The 15,912-nt window shown below is 44.3% G+C and overlaps 1 protein-coding gene across 2 annotated transcripts; it reads left to right on the forward strand.

Annotated features, from left to right (window-relative positions):
• The first annotated feature begins 5,771 nt into the window (after window positions 1-5,771).
• On the forward strand, window positions 5,772-14,191 carry ARL9 (ARF like GTPase 9). Of its 2 annotated transcripts, none has more exons than XM_085852643.1 (5): window positions 5,772-5,990; window positions 8,487-8,649; window positions 8,825-8,871; window positions 9,193-9,321; window positions 9,489-14,191. In XM_085852643.1, exons 1-5 carry the CDS (start codon window positions 5,868-5,870, stop codon window positions 9,666-9,668), a joined length of 642 nt encoding a protein of 213 aa, XP_085708769.1. In that variant the 5' UTR covers window positions 5,772-5,867; the 3' UTR covers window positions 9,669-14,191. The 2 variants fall into 2 exon arrangements, with proteins under 2 accessions (XP_085708769.1, XP_085708770.1); XM_085852644.1 differs by lacking the exon at window positions 5,772-5,990 and adding an exon at window positions 6,044-6,411.
• Window positions 14,192-15,912: the final 1,721 nt, after the last annotated feature.

The following is a 15,912-nucleotide window of genomic DNA, read 5'->3' on the forward strand; positions in this document are numbered from 1 at the left end:
ACAATGGGTGTCAGAGTAGGATCATGGTGCACGTGACAATGGGTTTCAGAGTGGGATCATGGTGCACGTGACAATGGGTGTCAGAGTGGGATCATGGTGCACCTGACAATAGGTGTCAGAGTGGGAACATCCCCCCCCCCCCTGCACCATTGACTCGTATGGAATTCAAATTGAGGCCCATTAAGTATTCAATGTAATTTATTATTAAAATTACCTTATCCTCACTTTTAAACCCCCCCCCCCATCCCTCCTCCCTTCACTTACCTTGTACTGTCTGACCTCCCCATTGATGTATTTGTATTTCCCAACAGACACACTGATCTCCCCATTGATGTATTTATATTTCCCAACAGACAGCCTGACCTCCCCATTGATGAATTTGTATTTCCCAACAGACACCCTGACCTCCCCATTGATGTATTTATATTTCCCAACAGACACCCTGACCTCCCCATTGATGTATTTATATTCCCCAACAGACACACTGATCTCCCCATTGATGTACTTATATTCCCCAACAGACACACTGACCTCCCCATTGTTGTATTTGTATTTCCCAACAGACACACTGACTTCCCCATTGTTGTATTTGTATTTCCCAACAGACACACTGACCTCCCCATTGTTGTATTTGTATTTCCCAACAGACACACTGACCTCCCCAATGATGTATTTATATTCCCCAACAGACACACTGATCTCCCCATTGATGTATTTATATTTCCCAACAGACACACTGATCTCCCCATTGATGTATTTATATTCCCCAACAGACACACTGATCTCCCCATTGATGTATTTATATTCCCCAACAGACACACTGATCTCCCCATTGATGTATTTATATTTCCCAACAGACACACTGATCTCCCCATTGATGTATTTATATTCCCCAACAGACACACTGATCTCCCCATTGATGTATTTATATTCCCCAACAGACACACTGATCTCCCCATTGTTGTATTTGTATTTCCCAACAGACACACTGATCTCCCCATTGATGTATTTATATTCCCCAACAGACACACTGACCTCCCCATTGGTGTATTTGTATTTCCCAACAGACACACTGATCTCCCCATTGGTGTATTTATATTCCCCAACAGACACACTGACCGCCCCATTGGTGTATTTATATTTCCCAACAGACACACTGACCTCCCCATTGTTGTATTTGTATTTCCCGACACACTGATCTCCCCATTGATGTATTTGTATTTCCCAACAGACACACTGACCTCCCCATTGTTGTATTTGTATTTCCCAACAGACACACTGACGTCCCCAATGATGTATTTGTATTTCCCAACAGACACACTGACGTCCCCAATGATGTATTTGTATTTCCCAACAGACACACTGATCTCCCCATTGATGTATTTATATTCCCCAACAGACACAGTGATCTCCCCATTGGTGTATTTGTATTTCCCAACAGACACACTGACCTCCCCATTGTTGTATTTATATTTCCCAACAGACACACTGATCTCCCCATTGATGTATTTGTATTTCCCAACAGACACACTGATCTCCCCATTGTTGTATTTATATTTCCCAACAGACACACTGATCTCCCCATTGGTGTATTTGTATTTCCCAACAGACACACTGATCTCCCCATTGGTGTATTTGTATTTCCCAACAGACACACTGATCTCCCCATTGTTGTATTTATATTCCCCAACAGACACACTGACCGCCCCATTGGTGTATTTATATTTCCCAACAGACACACTGACCTCCCCATTGTTGTATTTGTATTTCCCAACAGACACACTGATCTCCCCATTGATGTATTTATATTCCCCAACAGACACACTGATCTCCCCATTGGTGTATTTGTATTTCCCAACAGACACACTGATCTCCCCATTGATGTATTTATATTCCCCAACAGACACACTGATCTCCCCATTGGTGTATTTGTATTTCCCAACAGACACACTGACCTCCCCATTGTTGTATTTATATTTCCCAACAGACACACTGATCTCCCCATTGTTGTATTTATATTTCCCAACAGACACACTGATCTCCCCATTGATGTATTTGTATTTCCCAACAGACACACTGATCTCCCCATTGTTGTATTTATATTTCCCAACAGACACACTGATCTCCCCATTGATGTATTTATATTCCCCAACAGACACAATGACCTCCCCATTGATGTATTTATATTCCCCAACAGACACACTGATCTCCCCATTGATGTATTTATATTTCCCAACAGACACACTGATCTCCCCATTGTTGTATTTATATTCCCCAACAGACACACTGATCTCCCCATTGATGTATTTATATTCCCCAACAGACACACTGATCTCCCCATTGTTGTATTTATATTTCCCAACAGACACACTGATCTCCCCATTGATGTATTTATATTCCCCAACAGACACACTGATCTCCCCATTGATTTATTTATATTCCCCAACAGACACAATGACCTCCCCATTGATGTATTTATATTCCCCAACAGACACACTGATCTCCCCATTGATGTATTTATATTTCCCAACAGACACACTGATCTCCCCATTGATGTATTTATATTCCCCAACAGACACACTGATCTCCCCATTGATGTATTTATATTCCCCAACAGACACACTGATCTCCCCATTGATGTATTTATATTCCCCAACAGACACACTGATCTCCCCATTGTTGTATTTATATTTCCCAACAGACACACTGATCTCCCCATTGATGTATTTATATTCCCCAACAGACACACTGATCTCCCCATTGATGTATTTATATTCCCCAACAGACACAATGACCTCCCCATTGATGTATTTATATTCCCCAACAGACACACTGATCTCCCCATTGATGTATTTATATTTCCCAACAGACACACTGATCTCCCCATTGATGTATTTATATTCCCCAACAGACACACTGATCTCCCCATTGATGTATTTGTATTTCCCAACAGACACACTGATCTCCCCATTGATGTATTTATGTTCCCCAACAGACACACTGATCTCCCCATTGATGTATTTATATTCCCCAACAGACACACTCACCTCCCCATTGATGTATTTATATTCCCCAACAGACACACTGATCTCCCCATTGATGTATTTATATTTCCCAACAGACACACTCACCTCCCCATTGATGTATTTATATTTCCCAACAGACACACTGATCTCCCCATTGATGTATTTATATTCCCCAACAGACACACTGATCTCCCCATTGATGTATTTATATTCCCCAACAGACACACTGATCTCCCCATTGATGTATTTATATTCCCCAACAGACACACTGATCTCCCCATTGTTGTATTTATATTTCCCAACAGACACACTGATCTCCCCATTGATGTATTTGTATTTCCCAACAGACACACTGATCTCCCCATTGATGTATTTATATTTCCCAACAGACACACTGACCTCCCCATTGTTGTATTTATATTCCCCAACAGACACACTGATCTCCCCATTGATGTATTTATATTTCCCAACAGACACACTGATCTCCCCATTGATGTATTTATATTCCCCAACAGACACACTGATCTCCCCATTGATGTATTTATATTCCCCAACAGACACACTGATCTCCCCATTGATGTATTTATATTACCCAACAGACACACTGATCTCCCCATTGATGTATTTATATTTCCCAACAGACACACTAACCTCCCCATTGTTGTATTTATATTCCCCAACAGACACACTGATCTCCCCATTGATGTATTTATATTCCCCAACAGACACAATGACCTCCCCATTGATGTATTTATATTCCCCAACAGACACACTGATCTCCCCATTGATGTATTTATATTCCCCAACAGACACACTGATCTCCCCATTGATGTATTTATATTCCCCAACAGACACACTGATCTCCCCATTGTTGTATTTATATTTCCCAACAGACACACTGATCTCCCCATTGATGTATTTATATTCCCCAACAGACACACTGATCTCCCCATTGATTTATTTATATTCCCCAACAGACACAATGACCTCCCCATTGATGTATTTATATTCCCCAACAGACACACTGATCTCCCCATTGATGTATTTATATTTCCCAACAGACACACTGATCTCCCCATTGATGTATTTATATTCCCCAACAGACACACTGATCTCCCCATTGATGTATTTATATTCCCCAACAGACACACTGATCTCCCCATTGTTGTATTTATATTTCCCAACAGACACACTGATCTCCCCATTGATGTATTTATATTCCCCAACAGACACACTCACCTCCCCATTGATGTATTTATATTCCCCAACAGACACACTGACCTCCCCATTGATGTATTTATATTCCCCAACAGACACACTGACCTCCCCATTGGTGTATTTATATTCCCCAACAGACACACTCAACTCCCCATTGATGTATTTATATTCCCCAACAGACACACTGACTCCCCATTGATGTATTTATATTCCCCAACAGACACACTGATCTCCCCATTGGTGTATTTATGTTCCCCAACAGACACACTGACCTCCCCATTGGTGTATTTGTATTCCCCAACAGACACACTGACTCCCCATTGATGTATTTATATTCCCCAACAGACACACTGATCTCCCCATTGATGTATTTATATTCCCCAACAGACACACTGATCTCCCCATTGATGTATTTATATTACCCAACAGACACACTGATCTCCCCATTGATGTATTTATATTTCCCAACAGACACACTGACCTCCCCATTGTTGTATTTATATTCCCCAACAGACACACTGATCTCCCCATTGATGTATTTATATTCCCCAACAGACACAATGACCTCCCCATTGATGTATTTATATTCCCCAACAGACACACTGATCTCCCCATTGATGTATTTATATTCCCCAACAGACACACTGATCTCCCCATTGTTGTATTTATATTTCCCAACAGACACACTGATCTCCCCATTGATGTATTTATATTCCCCAACAGACACACTGATCTCCCCATTGATTTATTTATATTCCCCAACAGACACAATGACCTCCCCATTGATGTATTTATATTCCCCAACAGACACACTGATCTCCCCATTGATGTATTTATATTTCCCAACAGACACACTGATCTCCCCATTGATGTATTTATATTCCCCAACAGACACACTGATCTCCCCATTGATGTATTTATATTCCCCAACAGACACACTGATCTCCCCATTGTTGTATTTATATTTCCCAACAGACACACTGATCTCCCCATTGATGTATTTATATTCCCCAACAGACACACTCACCTCCCCATTGATGTATTTATATTCCCCAACAGACACACTGACCTCCCCATTGATGTATTTATATTCCCCAACAGACACACTGATCTCCCCATTGATATATTTATATTCCCCAACAGACACACTGATCTCCCCATTGATATATTTATATTCCCCAACAGACACACTGACCTCCCCATTGATGTATTTGTATTCCCCAACAGACACACTGATCTCCCCATTGATATATTTATATTCCCCAACAGACACACTGACCTCCCCATTGATGTATTTGTATTCCCCAACAGACACTCTGATCTCCCCATTGATATATTTATATTCCCCAACAGACACTCTGATCTCCCCATTGATGTATTTATGGCGGTGTAGTCGGTGGCGCAATAATTGTTGGTAGTGTATTATTAATTAATATTATTATTATTATTATTGTTTATTATTATAGTATTGCTCGTATTATCCCGTCGAAGAATGAGATTTTCCGTTACATTTATGAAATACGATCTTCTGGTGTTTCCGAGAGTGAACAAAGTTCTCCATTCGTTGAATTAACAATTCGATTTATCGGAGCCGCAGGGTGGAGCTCTTCGAACGAACCAGCGATGGCGTTTTCCGGACGCTTGGCCTTCGTCGTGTCCTCCGGAGCTGCCTTGGGCGCCGTCAGCTTCTTCATCTGGACTTGGAACCGTAAAAAGAAATGTCCCTGTGAGAATATCCAAACCGAGGTTGGCGACCGTTGCTGAGGGTTATCGGTCGTGGGTCGGGGTCGTGGGTCGGGGTCGTGGGTCGGGGTCGTGGGTCGGGTGTTCATGGGTTAATCTTCAATGTGCCTCGTCTTGTTTTGTGTGTCGGATTATTATTAATTACCTCGAAGCGGGAGAACAGACGCTCCGAACTGGACACTGCGGGTTCGCGGAGTGCTGTTAACTACACCGTCATGGCGCATTTTTACCAGGACGACAAGAGGTCACGTGGCCCGTCACGCCCGTGCCTCGACCACAACCCGATCACACAGAATTCCTCAGGCCGTGTGGACGAGTTTCTCCTCCAGAAATGGATGTTTCCATGGAGCTGATCTTGCTTTGTTGTTGTTGTGACGTCATTCCTTCGCAGAGTTTTCACTGGGAGCCGATCCAAACAAAATGGGTGCGAAAAGGTCGTCGGGACCATCCTGCATGTGTTGTCACTTGGCTCTTTATAACTAACATCAATAAGTTATTATGAAGTTCGAAGTTTGTTTTTTTCCAGAAGAAACTTTTATTAGTACTGATTTATAAACCCATGACATGTGGAACTGATGTCAAGCCTGATGTTGGCTTAGTGGTTTGGGGGGGGGGGGAAGATGACTTGGGATCCGAGGGTCCTGAGTTTGAGCCCCGTTGGCCACTGAATTAATACCAGGTGGGGTTGACTCAGCATGTCATCCTTCCCAGGTCGGAAAAATGAGTACCGGTGTACGAGTAATAGGGACACTGCATCAGCAGCACAGGCACATCCCTAACCGATGGTGCAACCGGCAGCCATATGGCTGCACTCAAAGGAGAGATGCGGAACTGATGAAGCGAACATGTGTACAGTAGTTCAAGTACCATTTCAATGGCTGGCAGGATGACCTGGAGGTACGCAGACTCACCTATTAGCTGTTTGAGAGTTATCGCGAATCCACACACGCACAGGTGCCTCAATCATTCCGGGAAAAGGGAAGAAGAAGGGTTGATAGACGAGCAAAGTAGGTGGGGTGTGGTGTTGATCCCGGTCTCACCCGTACGTGAGCCGGATGGCTCGCGTGGTAACGGACGGCGTGTGTGGTGCGGATGGGAGGTGTGATGTATGCGGGTGCGTGTAATGCGAGTTCTGTAAATAATTGCAGTGGACTCGGTTTATAATCCACGACAGGGCGAGTCAATGAGGTGTGTGCGCTGGAAGGTACAAGGGTGTAGGATGCACGTGTAAGACATGAAAGGAGAGAAGTCTGTTCCAGGGGTGAATCACTTTTGACCCCTTTCTCTGCTTGAGAGTTCTTGGTTGGTGGTGGTGGTCGAATGGCAGCTTGGCTGCCGGGGTAGCTATCATTTCATGAGGCGTGACTACTGACGATGTCACTGATGCAGTGCCCCTCGACCAGTACACACACTGGAACTGGTACTCATTTCGCCGACCTCGGAAGGATGACAGGCTGAGTCAACCCCCTGGTGTATTAATTCAGCGGCCGACGGGGCTTGAACTCGGGACCCTAGGATCCCAAGCCACCACCCTAACCACTGAGCCAACACCAGGCTTCCCTGGTTGGTTATACAAGGCGCATAGGATGTATTGTCCATGGGGAGGTGGTGACCGCACCTGGCATCTTGCTTCTCCGTGCCCATTCTGTTTTATGGTTGGTGTGGCCCACCTCGGACTTTAAACTCTATCACCGACCAATTCCGAACTCTGAGAGGTGCTTTGCTGAACTTCGCCACTGAGCTCTCCAGAACTGACACTCAGAACTCTCGAAATTTAACTCTCTCAGAGAATCTTGGAACTGATCTCTCACACAAACTCCCTGCAAACTGATCTGTCAGGCCTCTTATCACCCACGCTCCTGTCACCTCTCACGTCCGCTCTCCGTGAGCCAACCACGCCGATTTGCTTGCACTCTGCAATCCAGTCACCACGATTGTTTCCAGGGATGTGATTGTTGGGGCTGCTGGAACTCCGCTGACAGCGCTGACTGCGTGGTTGAAACGATGTTGGTAGCGCTCGCTGCTCGGCGGCCTGGAGAGAACAATGATGGTAGTAGCACTGGCAGCTCAGCTCTGCTGTGCTCAAAGAGGATCCCTGTTTGATGGATGCTATTGAAGTATTGCTGAATGGATTTGCGGTGTGATTTGGTGGAGTGAATGTGGTATGGGGTTGGAATCTTAAAAGAGTTGAGAATAAAGTCCTGAGACTTTGGGTTTGAGAATGGAGCTTGAGAATAAGGTTTGATAACCGAGTTGGAAAATGAGGAAGAGAGCAATGGGGGTCGTTTTAACTACATTCACAATGCATCTTTCCCTTCCATCAGTATGAGGGGGAGGTGTAATTTAGCGAAACAAAATTACTGCAGATATAGCTACATTAGGGAACCCTTTTGAGTTGGATGTGTCTCCCCAGGGTCCTCCAAAAATGTACCAATAAGTACAGTACCAATATATGTATATTATGGTCTTGCATAGTGTCCTCTTCTGTTTTGTGCACAGGACGTTGTGAAACGTGTTGTGATCCTTGGCCTGGATGGAGCTGGAAAGTCCAGTATGCTGCGTCACATTATGGGCCATCATTGGTTATGCTCCATTGCGCCCACAGAGGGGACACATGGTGCTTCACTCCGGTGCAATGGCCTCTTGATTCACCTGCTGGAAGGTCTTGTGAGCTCGGTGCTTGAATGATGTTTGTTTCGATAACTGTGCAACATCTGGGGGTCAGTGGTGAATATGGTGACATGGACATTTCACTTCCACCATCAATTTTGGTTTGCTTCTTGGTTGAGGTGAATGGTCACCAAGCCAAAACAGAAGGTCTTCCTTTTTGCCTGCAGTTGGGGGCAGAGATCATCTAAGGTCTTACTGGGACAAGTATCTGCAGGTCAGTTGCTGAGGGTGCATTGCTTTGGTCAAAGCGATTGTAGTGATGATACTGTGTCCACGAAGCCACCGTAGATAATCCATGCTTGATGCCATTCTGGTACACCATGTTGTAAGCAGATGTCATGAAAGTAGTGTCATATGTCATGTGGTGGAGACCCTGGCAGTGGTGATGGCATGCTCGTGAGGTTGCATCATTGGATCTGAGCCATTGTAATCACCGGTGGAATTGTAGTGTGTGAAAGCGAATTGGGTGAAGCTTTGCCCTTGTCAGCTTCATTACCCTCCCCCTCCCTCTTACTCTGTCTTTGGGTTGATGAAGAAAGCAGATCTGTTGGTGTTTGTACTGGATGCATCTGACCATGACCGTATGCCCCTTGTCAAGAGTGAGCTCAGGAAGTTGCTGCAGAGCAAAATTCCTTTCTCCTTGCTGATGCTTGCAAACAAGCAGGTGTGTACATCTTTTTTATTATTACTTATTTTGGTTATTTGCTCATTTACCCAGCCGGTATTGATGAGGCAAGTGTATCCACACGAATGAAATGATGCCGGAAGTCCATCCTAATAACTCCCAGGTGCTCTTTCGAATGTCCCACCTTGTGCTTTTGTCCCTGGCAGGATGTGCAAGGGGCATGTAACGTCACTCAAGTACATGAGAATTTGGCCCTCTCGGAGGTCATGAGGGGACGCAAGCTGTTCCTGCTGGGGACGGAGTCGATGCCTAGGAATGGAGAACCGTCCAAGAGCTTGCAAGACGCAAAGTACCTCATCCTCCAGCTTCTGCAGGAGATCATCTGATGCTCATGTTGTTTTGTCTCTTCTACTGCATAAGCTTCCTTTTCCTGGATCGATTATTATTTTTTAATTTTATTTTACTTTTATTTATTATTCAACCCCCCCCCCCCCAATACCGCAGTATCCTGAGATAGAAGCTACAAAGCCACATTTTCCTGGACACACGAATCAATCCATTTGATAATCATAAATTAATCGCTCACTTATCAAGTTGTGTTTGTCCTCAAAATTGCTCGATTTATTTTTTTATTTTTTTTTAAAGCGACTAATGATTCGTCATAAATACAAAACCGAGCAATGGTATGCACACTCACTTCTGAACTGTTTAACCTCTTTGCAATTCTAATGTCGACACAGCCATAAACTGCCATCCTAATGTTTCGCATGTGGACCGAGCCATCTAATGTGCATGCGCCGTACGTCGGATAGACGCTAAACTGGTTGTCCTGTACGCTAGCATTTGGTGGATGTTAAAGATCCCACGGTCAGTGTCTTTTGCGAAGAATAGGTGCCCTGAACAAATTACAAGTGCCTGCCCTATCTGACTGCTGGGAAGGCAATGGCAATGCCAAACCACTCAACATCACCCTTGCAAAGAAACTGCTTCGACAGCACCGTCGGCCTGTAAAGGGTATGGTACAACTCATCGTCGCCATTGTGAGCTGTGGGATCTGCAGGTTTGAGTATCAGCGGGAGAAGCCTCTCCACGAGTGAATCTTCACTGTTATCGATGCAGAGGTGGTCCTCAACTGTGTGAAAGAAATCCACAAAATCATAACCTCTGTAAATGTGCAGCTTTGAGGGTCCTGCAGTAGTTTGTATTCTGACCACGTTGTTGCTGTCATGCACAAAAGACAGCGGCTCGTCTTTTCCACCTGGGGTGTCTGTGCTACTTCAGTGTGATGGCACACCTTTGAGCCGGGACAGTGTCCAGGTGTTCGGAATTGTTTGATTACATAGTAGACTTCCTTCATCGTGAATCGTTTTTTGGATTACTGTAATTTTGATCAAATAATTGCAAATAGATATTGTCAAGATTATTGGGTTTTGTTTTTTGTTGTTGCCATTGTAAAATTTCATTTTATAAGACTATTCACTTCAAAGGGAATCGATCTAATTTATATTTTGTCGTGTGCAATTAAAGTCTTTGTCATTGCTTCAATGAAGTAAAATTCACAGCTCATTCGTCATGATGTCACATGTGCTCAAAATTCTTTCCATTGGATCTTTGTCACGTGAAGAACTAAGCATCACTAAATAAGACGACTGGTGTATGTATATATATATATATATATATATATATATATATATATATATATATATATATATATATATATATATATATATATATATATATATATATATATATATATATATATGTAATTGTCTTTTCCATGATAGATGTTTGTCAGCATGAGTTGTGTGCTGGTTATTGCACAAATTGATGTTTGTTCTCGACTGGACCATTGTTGTGGGCTGGAAAGATAGCTTAGAGGTATGTACACTCACCTTTGAGCTGTCTGGCCTGGGTTTGAATCTCGACCTGGCAATAAATTGCAATCCTGATGCTTCGCATACAGGGCAAGGCATCAATGCGTGCGCTGTCCATCAGAAGGATGTTAAGTTGAGCGTCCCACCTGCCAGGATTAGTTGGTGGACGTTAAAGGTCCCACAGTGTCCCTTGCAAAGAATAGATGAGCTATCGCCGGCACCATGAAGAAATTCCTGGAGTGTAGGTAGCAAGTGATCTGGTCTTCTTGTAAGGTTCCTCCTCCGTTCATATGCAGCATAAGGCTGTGAGGTCGCATCATTGGCTGAGAGTGTGGCTGTGCCACTGTTGCAATGACCTCTGCTGGTTGGAGTAGGAATTTGGAATTTGTTGATGATGCTGGTGATACTATTCGCGAAGGACACAATGGGATCTTTAACATCCACCAATGAATGCTAGCAGATGGACTTCCCATTTAACGTCCATCTGAGGAATGGCACACACACATTGATGAAACACCGGGATGACAGTTTATAGCTGGGTCAGGATTCGAACCTCGGCGAGACAGATTTGAGGCGAGTGTGCATACCTGCAGGCCATCCTGTCAGCCCTGTATGTTCCTGGATACCAGGTTACACCGCTTGCTATCTTAGAGTGTGCTTGCTGTCTGAGCAGCAGTTTCTGCCCTGGAATCAAAATGACCATGTAGTTTGCATGAATGGCCTTCCTTGAGTACAAAGAACAGCCCTTGGTTCCCCAATGTTTGTTGACTGCAGCACATTATAGAGCATGCCATTTTGACACGCTTCTCTGTGGACTGTGCCATTTTGGTCTAGTCTTTTATTTGAGCACACAATACTGTCATGGGTTGTTCTGTTTCATGGACCACTCAGTTCTGTTTGACTGTTCCTCTGTGGACTACCATTTTTACACTGTTTAGGTACATTAAGTGTAAACCACCAGACAGTTCAACAATGACCTGTGAGATATGTCTGTGTGTACATATAGTGGGGTTAATGCTCACAGAAGCAGTGTCTGTTGATCAAAGCAAGTTCTGATGGAGTTCAAGAGCATTCCTTGGTTTTCTTTGTACAAGACACACAAATGCAGAGCTCCATATAAGGTTCGATCAATTTGCATTCTACAGGTAGATCGATTTGCATTATGCTGGTAGATCAATTTTCAGTAGTCAGCGAATCAATATGCATTGTTCAGGTCAATCAAATTGTATTCAAATAGATAAACTTGCAATGTCGTGGAAGATCAATTTGCATTATGTTGGTAGATAATCACTTTTCAGTATTCAGGTAAATCATTTTGCATTGTCCAGATATACAGTTTGTATTTGCATTGTCCGGGTATATTGTAGTGTCGAGGGCTCAACTAACGTCGAGCTCATAGCGGCGGGAGGTTAAAATCTGGTGATGTCCCGAACGGCTTAACTCCTGCGGAGACGTTCCAAATTAATGGCGGACAACGCGCGCGGCGTGAGGAGAAACACGAGAAACTTAAAGCTTTTAAAACCAACAGGTTTATTCCCGAAACCGCAAGCAACCAGGGGAAGATTGACTGGCGGAGGGATACGACGACGGGTGGTGTTGGGGAAGAAAGGGACACACGGAATCGATAAATAATTATATACAATGTGAATAAAACAAATCGAAAGAAACTAAGGCACTTCACCCCAGATTCAGTCACTGATGGGAAAGGGACAAAACTCGGGGACTCAGCTGCTGGTGGACGATCAGGCAATTGTGAGGCGAGCAGACGATGGGGAGAAGAACAGGCAGTGATGGCACACAGTAGGATCCAGGGACGACGAACAGGACAAGGCTGGAATGAGGAAAATGCTAGCAGGTAGGCAGGACGGCCTCCTCAGAACTCTCCTTTTTCTCCTCAATTTCTCTTTCTCCTCCGACTTTGACATGCCTCACCGACATACCCAACCGCCCGATTCAGGCTCCTCCCTGTTCTCCCCGGGCAATGCGCCACCCCTGGAAGGTGATCCGAGCTCCGCTTCTTGGGAGGCGTCTTCAGCTCCGCCCCTCTCTTGCAAAGTCTCCTGGCTTTACTTCAGTCTCCCGGCCCCCGGTAGAGGTTTACTTCAGGGTTAATACACACAATTTCCTTAACCATAATCCCTAACTAATTATTACCATGCACCACCCCCTGTATGGTGCACATTCAAACAAGACATCCTTAAGCTGATGTGTCCCTACTTATACGAGCAATCGCCGTGACGTCACACAATCCGGAAGTTGTTAGCCGGGTGGCATTCCGACTTCCGGTACACATGTCTCAGAATGTCGCGTCTCTAAGTACGGTGCATATTACCATGGCTTGTGGTGTCCATACAATGAAGTCGCACCTTGCACACTTACAAACGATCATCTGCGTTTGTACCTGGGTATAATATCTGTGGGTGTTTTTCAAGTTTCCGAAGCTATCGAAACAGTACCGTTGATCGCCTATGACGCTCGGGTCTACTGGCGAGACGCTCCTGTACTTGAACGGACATTTGATTTCAATTACTGAAGTTCCATGGCATATACATCTACTAATCCCGTCCGGTGACCTAGCCATGAACGGAAAACGACCGTCGATCACTAAGCGTGCCTCCTCTACCTTAAAGTTGTCATGGATTTGGCACATATAAACACTGTACTCGTGTCTCGCGGTTGCTTCTTTGTCAATACCCCATTTCACAGCCGGCACACAAGAAATATCTGTTGCATCGTGCTTCATGATTGGTTCATGGCAGTTTTCGGATCTCTACATTTGTGTACGGTATGAGTGATGCTGGCAGTTATGCGGCCACTGCGATGTGCATGCCACAGGACAGAGTTGGCCTGCAGCTTTGTCGCATTTTACAGCCTGATGACTTGCTCCGTTGTGGCCAATGTCCGCTTAACCACTTTCTCCACCGTACACGTGTCCATTGCTGTAATGTAAAAAAAAAAGTTTAAAAAGTATTTTTGAATGTACATTCTATGTTGCATACTTGTTTTTAGAATACATTGTACTTTCTATTTTCTAATATGTTGCATTCTGTTGCTTCATTTACCCGCTATACTCTCGATAACGTGAGTGACTGTTGCCGGATACATGGCGTCTGCACCATAATCACCAGCTGCATCACTGGGAGCGGTGTTCGTATCACCGTCCGATTTACAACATGCTGCGGCCTCGAGACACACATCCTTCAAAAAGTCGGAACTACGTCCTTTTTATAGTACTTGCTCCATATGCACTTCACACTCGTACAGGCTTCATCTGAATTAACCCCACTACATGTGACGGCTTCAATTGCGAAAAGGATTGCAGCCACGTGGCTGCGGCACTCGCCCAAACCTGCCGTACAATTGCAATGGGCCGGTATGACATAGCCATGTGTTTTATCTAGGCAAAGCCATGGTTTATACGGTTTGTCGGTCACGCGCTGTCTGGGTACAACCAATCCCTTAATGGAAAGAACAGCACTAACTGTGGGTATTTCATGCTGGAGCACCTCATGAACATGGCCCGAAATGAAATTATTATAGGCATCCAGTGATTTATAGGCCGATAGCGCTTCTCCCGTGAATGGTCCTGGTGTTCAAATGAGGTAATTATATATGCTGGGGTACTGGAGCGGGGCAGCTGCCTTGGATTACATATCCACCGACTGGTTGGAATGGAGTAAGGATCAGGCAGAACAATGTCCACTTCACCTACGCAAACTTTCAACTTTTCCTCATATCTCGCCCGATTGGTGGTAGACAGGGATAGAAAATATATCAAAGCAGTGCCCATATGGAATGATCAGGTTCTAAATCGATCAAATCTGAAGGAAACAATATTCAAATATACCACCACACTTTATGTCCACGCAAAGCGTAAGTAGACCGGAAGTTGGACTGCCACCCGATAGTTCGCGCATGCCCACAAACGCGCAAATGTTTCCAAACAGCGATCGCTCGTATTGCATCAACATTCGCTAACTACTCGTACATGGACCATGCTACTCCATACATTCCTGTCTGCTCGAAGGTGATACCTAACCCCCACCCCATAAACGTAAAAACATCTATTTGCATTATCAGGCTGGTAGATCAATTTTCATCATCCAGGTAGATCAATTTTCAGCATTCCTTGGCAACAGGTCATGAATTTGTGATTTTGTTGAGTCCTTTGGATGAACTCCACCTGTTTTTTTTTTTTTTAATATTATTATTTTGCTTAAAATGAAGTGTTTTTTTTTAAGTTTTTGTAGTTTTTATATTTTTCCCCTCAGGGGAGGGGGCACGGGCTTGGTTAAAAAACACACATCAACCACACAACCCCCCCCCCTTGAGGAGACCCCCACCAACAGCACTCCTTACACATGTACACAATCACCCATCAATGCTCAAGCTCCCTTGAAGTCCTGTCAACATCCCCATAACTTCCAGGTACCTATCTAATTCTAATTTAAACTTATTGACTGTTTCTGCTGCCACTACCTTTCCAGGGAGACCATTCCATGCATTAACTACTCTCTGAGTGAAAGTCCTCTGCCTTGCTGCCGTCTTAACTCTCCTCTTCTTTACTCTCAGGCTTTGGCCCCTGGTCCTATCACTGTCTACTCTGTTGAACAATTCATCTGCACTTATTATGTCTATACCTTTCTGTAATGTACTCAATAGACACGGACGAAGGCTCTGAAGTGGGAACAACAGGTTTAATCCCGACACGGGCACAACACAGCACAACACAACACAGCATCAGAACATGGGTGGG

Source organism: Eptatretus burgeri, chromosome 13 (assembly GCF_056783735.1).
Source record: "Eptatretus burgeri isolate ZD-2024b chromosome 13, Ebu_testis_v1, whole genome shotgun sequence".
NCBI classification, from domain to species: Eukaryota; Metazoa; Chordata; class Myxini; order Myxiniformes; family Myxinidae; genus Eptatretus; species Eptatretus burgeri.

Bases quoted from the DNA above. Each gene is read 5' to 3' on its own strand.
- ARL9 (XM_085852643.1), top strand. From the start codon at position 5,868: ATGGCGTTTTCCGGACGCTTGGCCTTCGTCGTGTCCTCCGGAGCTGCC. The intron at 5,991-8,486 runs GTTGGCGACCGT...TTTTGTGCACAG, and splicing joins GTGAGAATATCCAAACCGAG to GACGTTGTGAAACGTGTTGT. The intron at 8,650-8,824 runs GTCTTGTGAGCT...TTTTGCCTGCAG, and splicing joins CTTGATTCACCTGCTGGAAG to TTGGGGGCAGAGATCATCTA.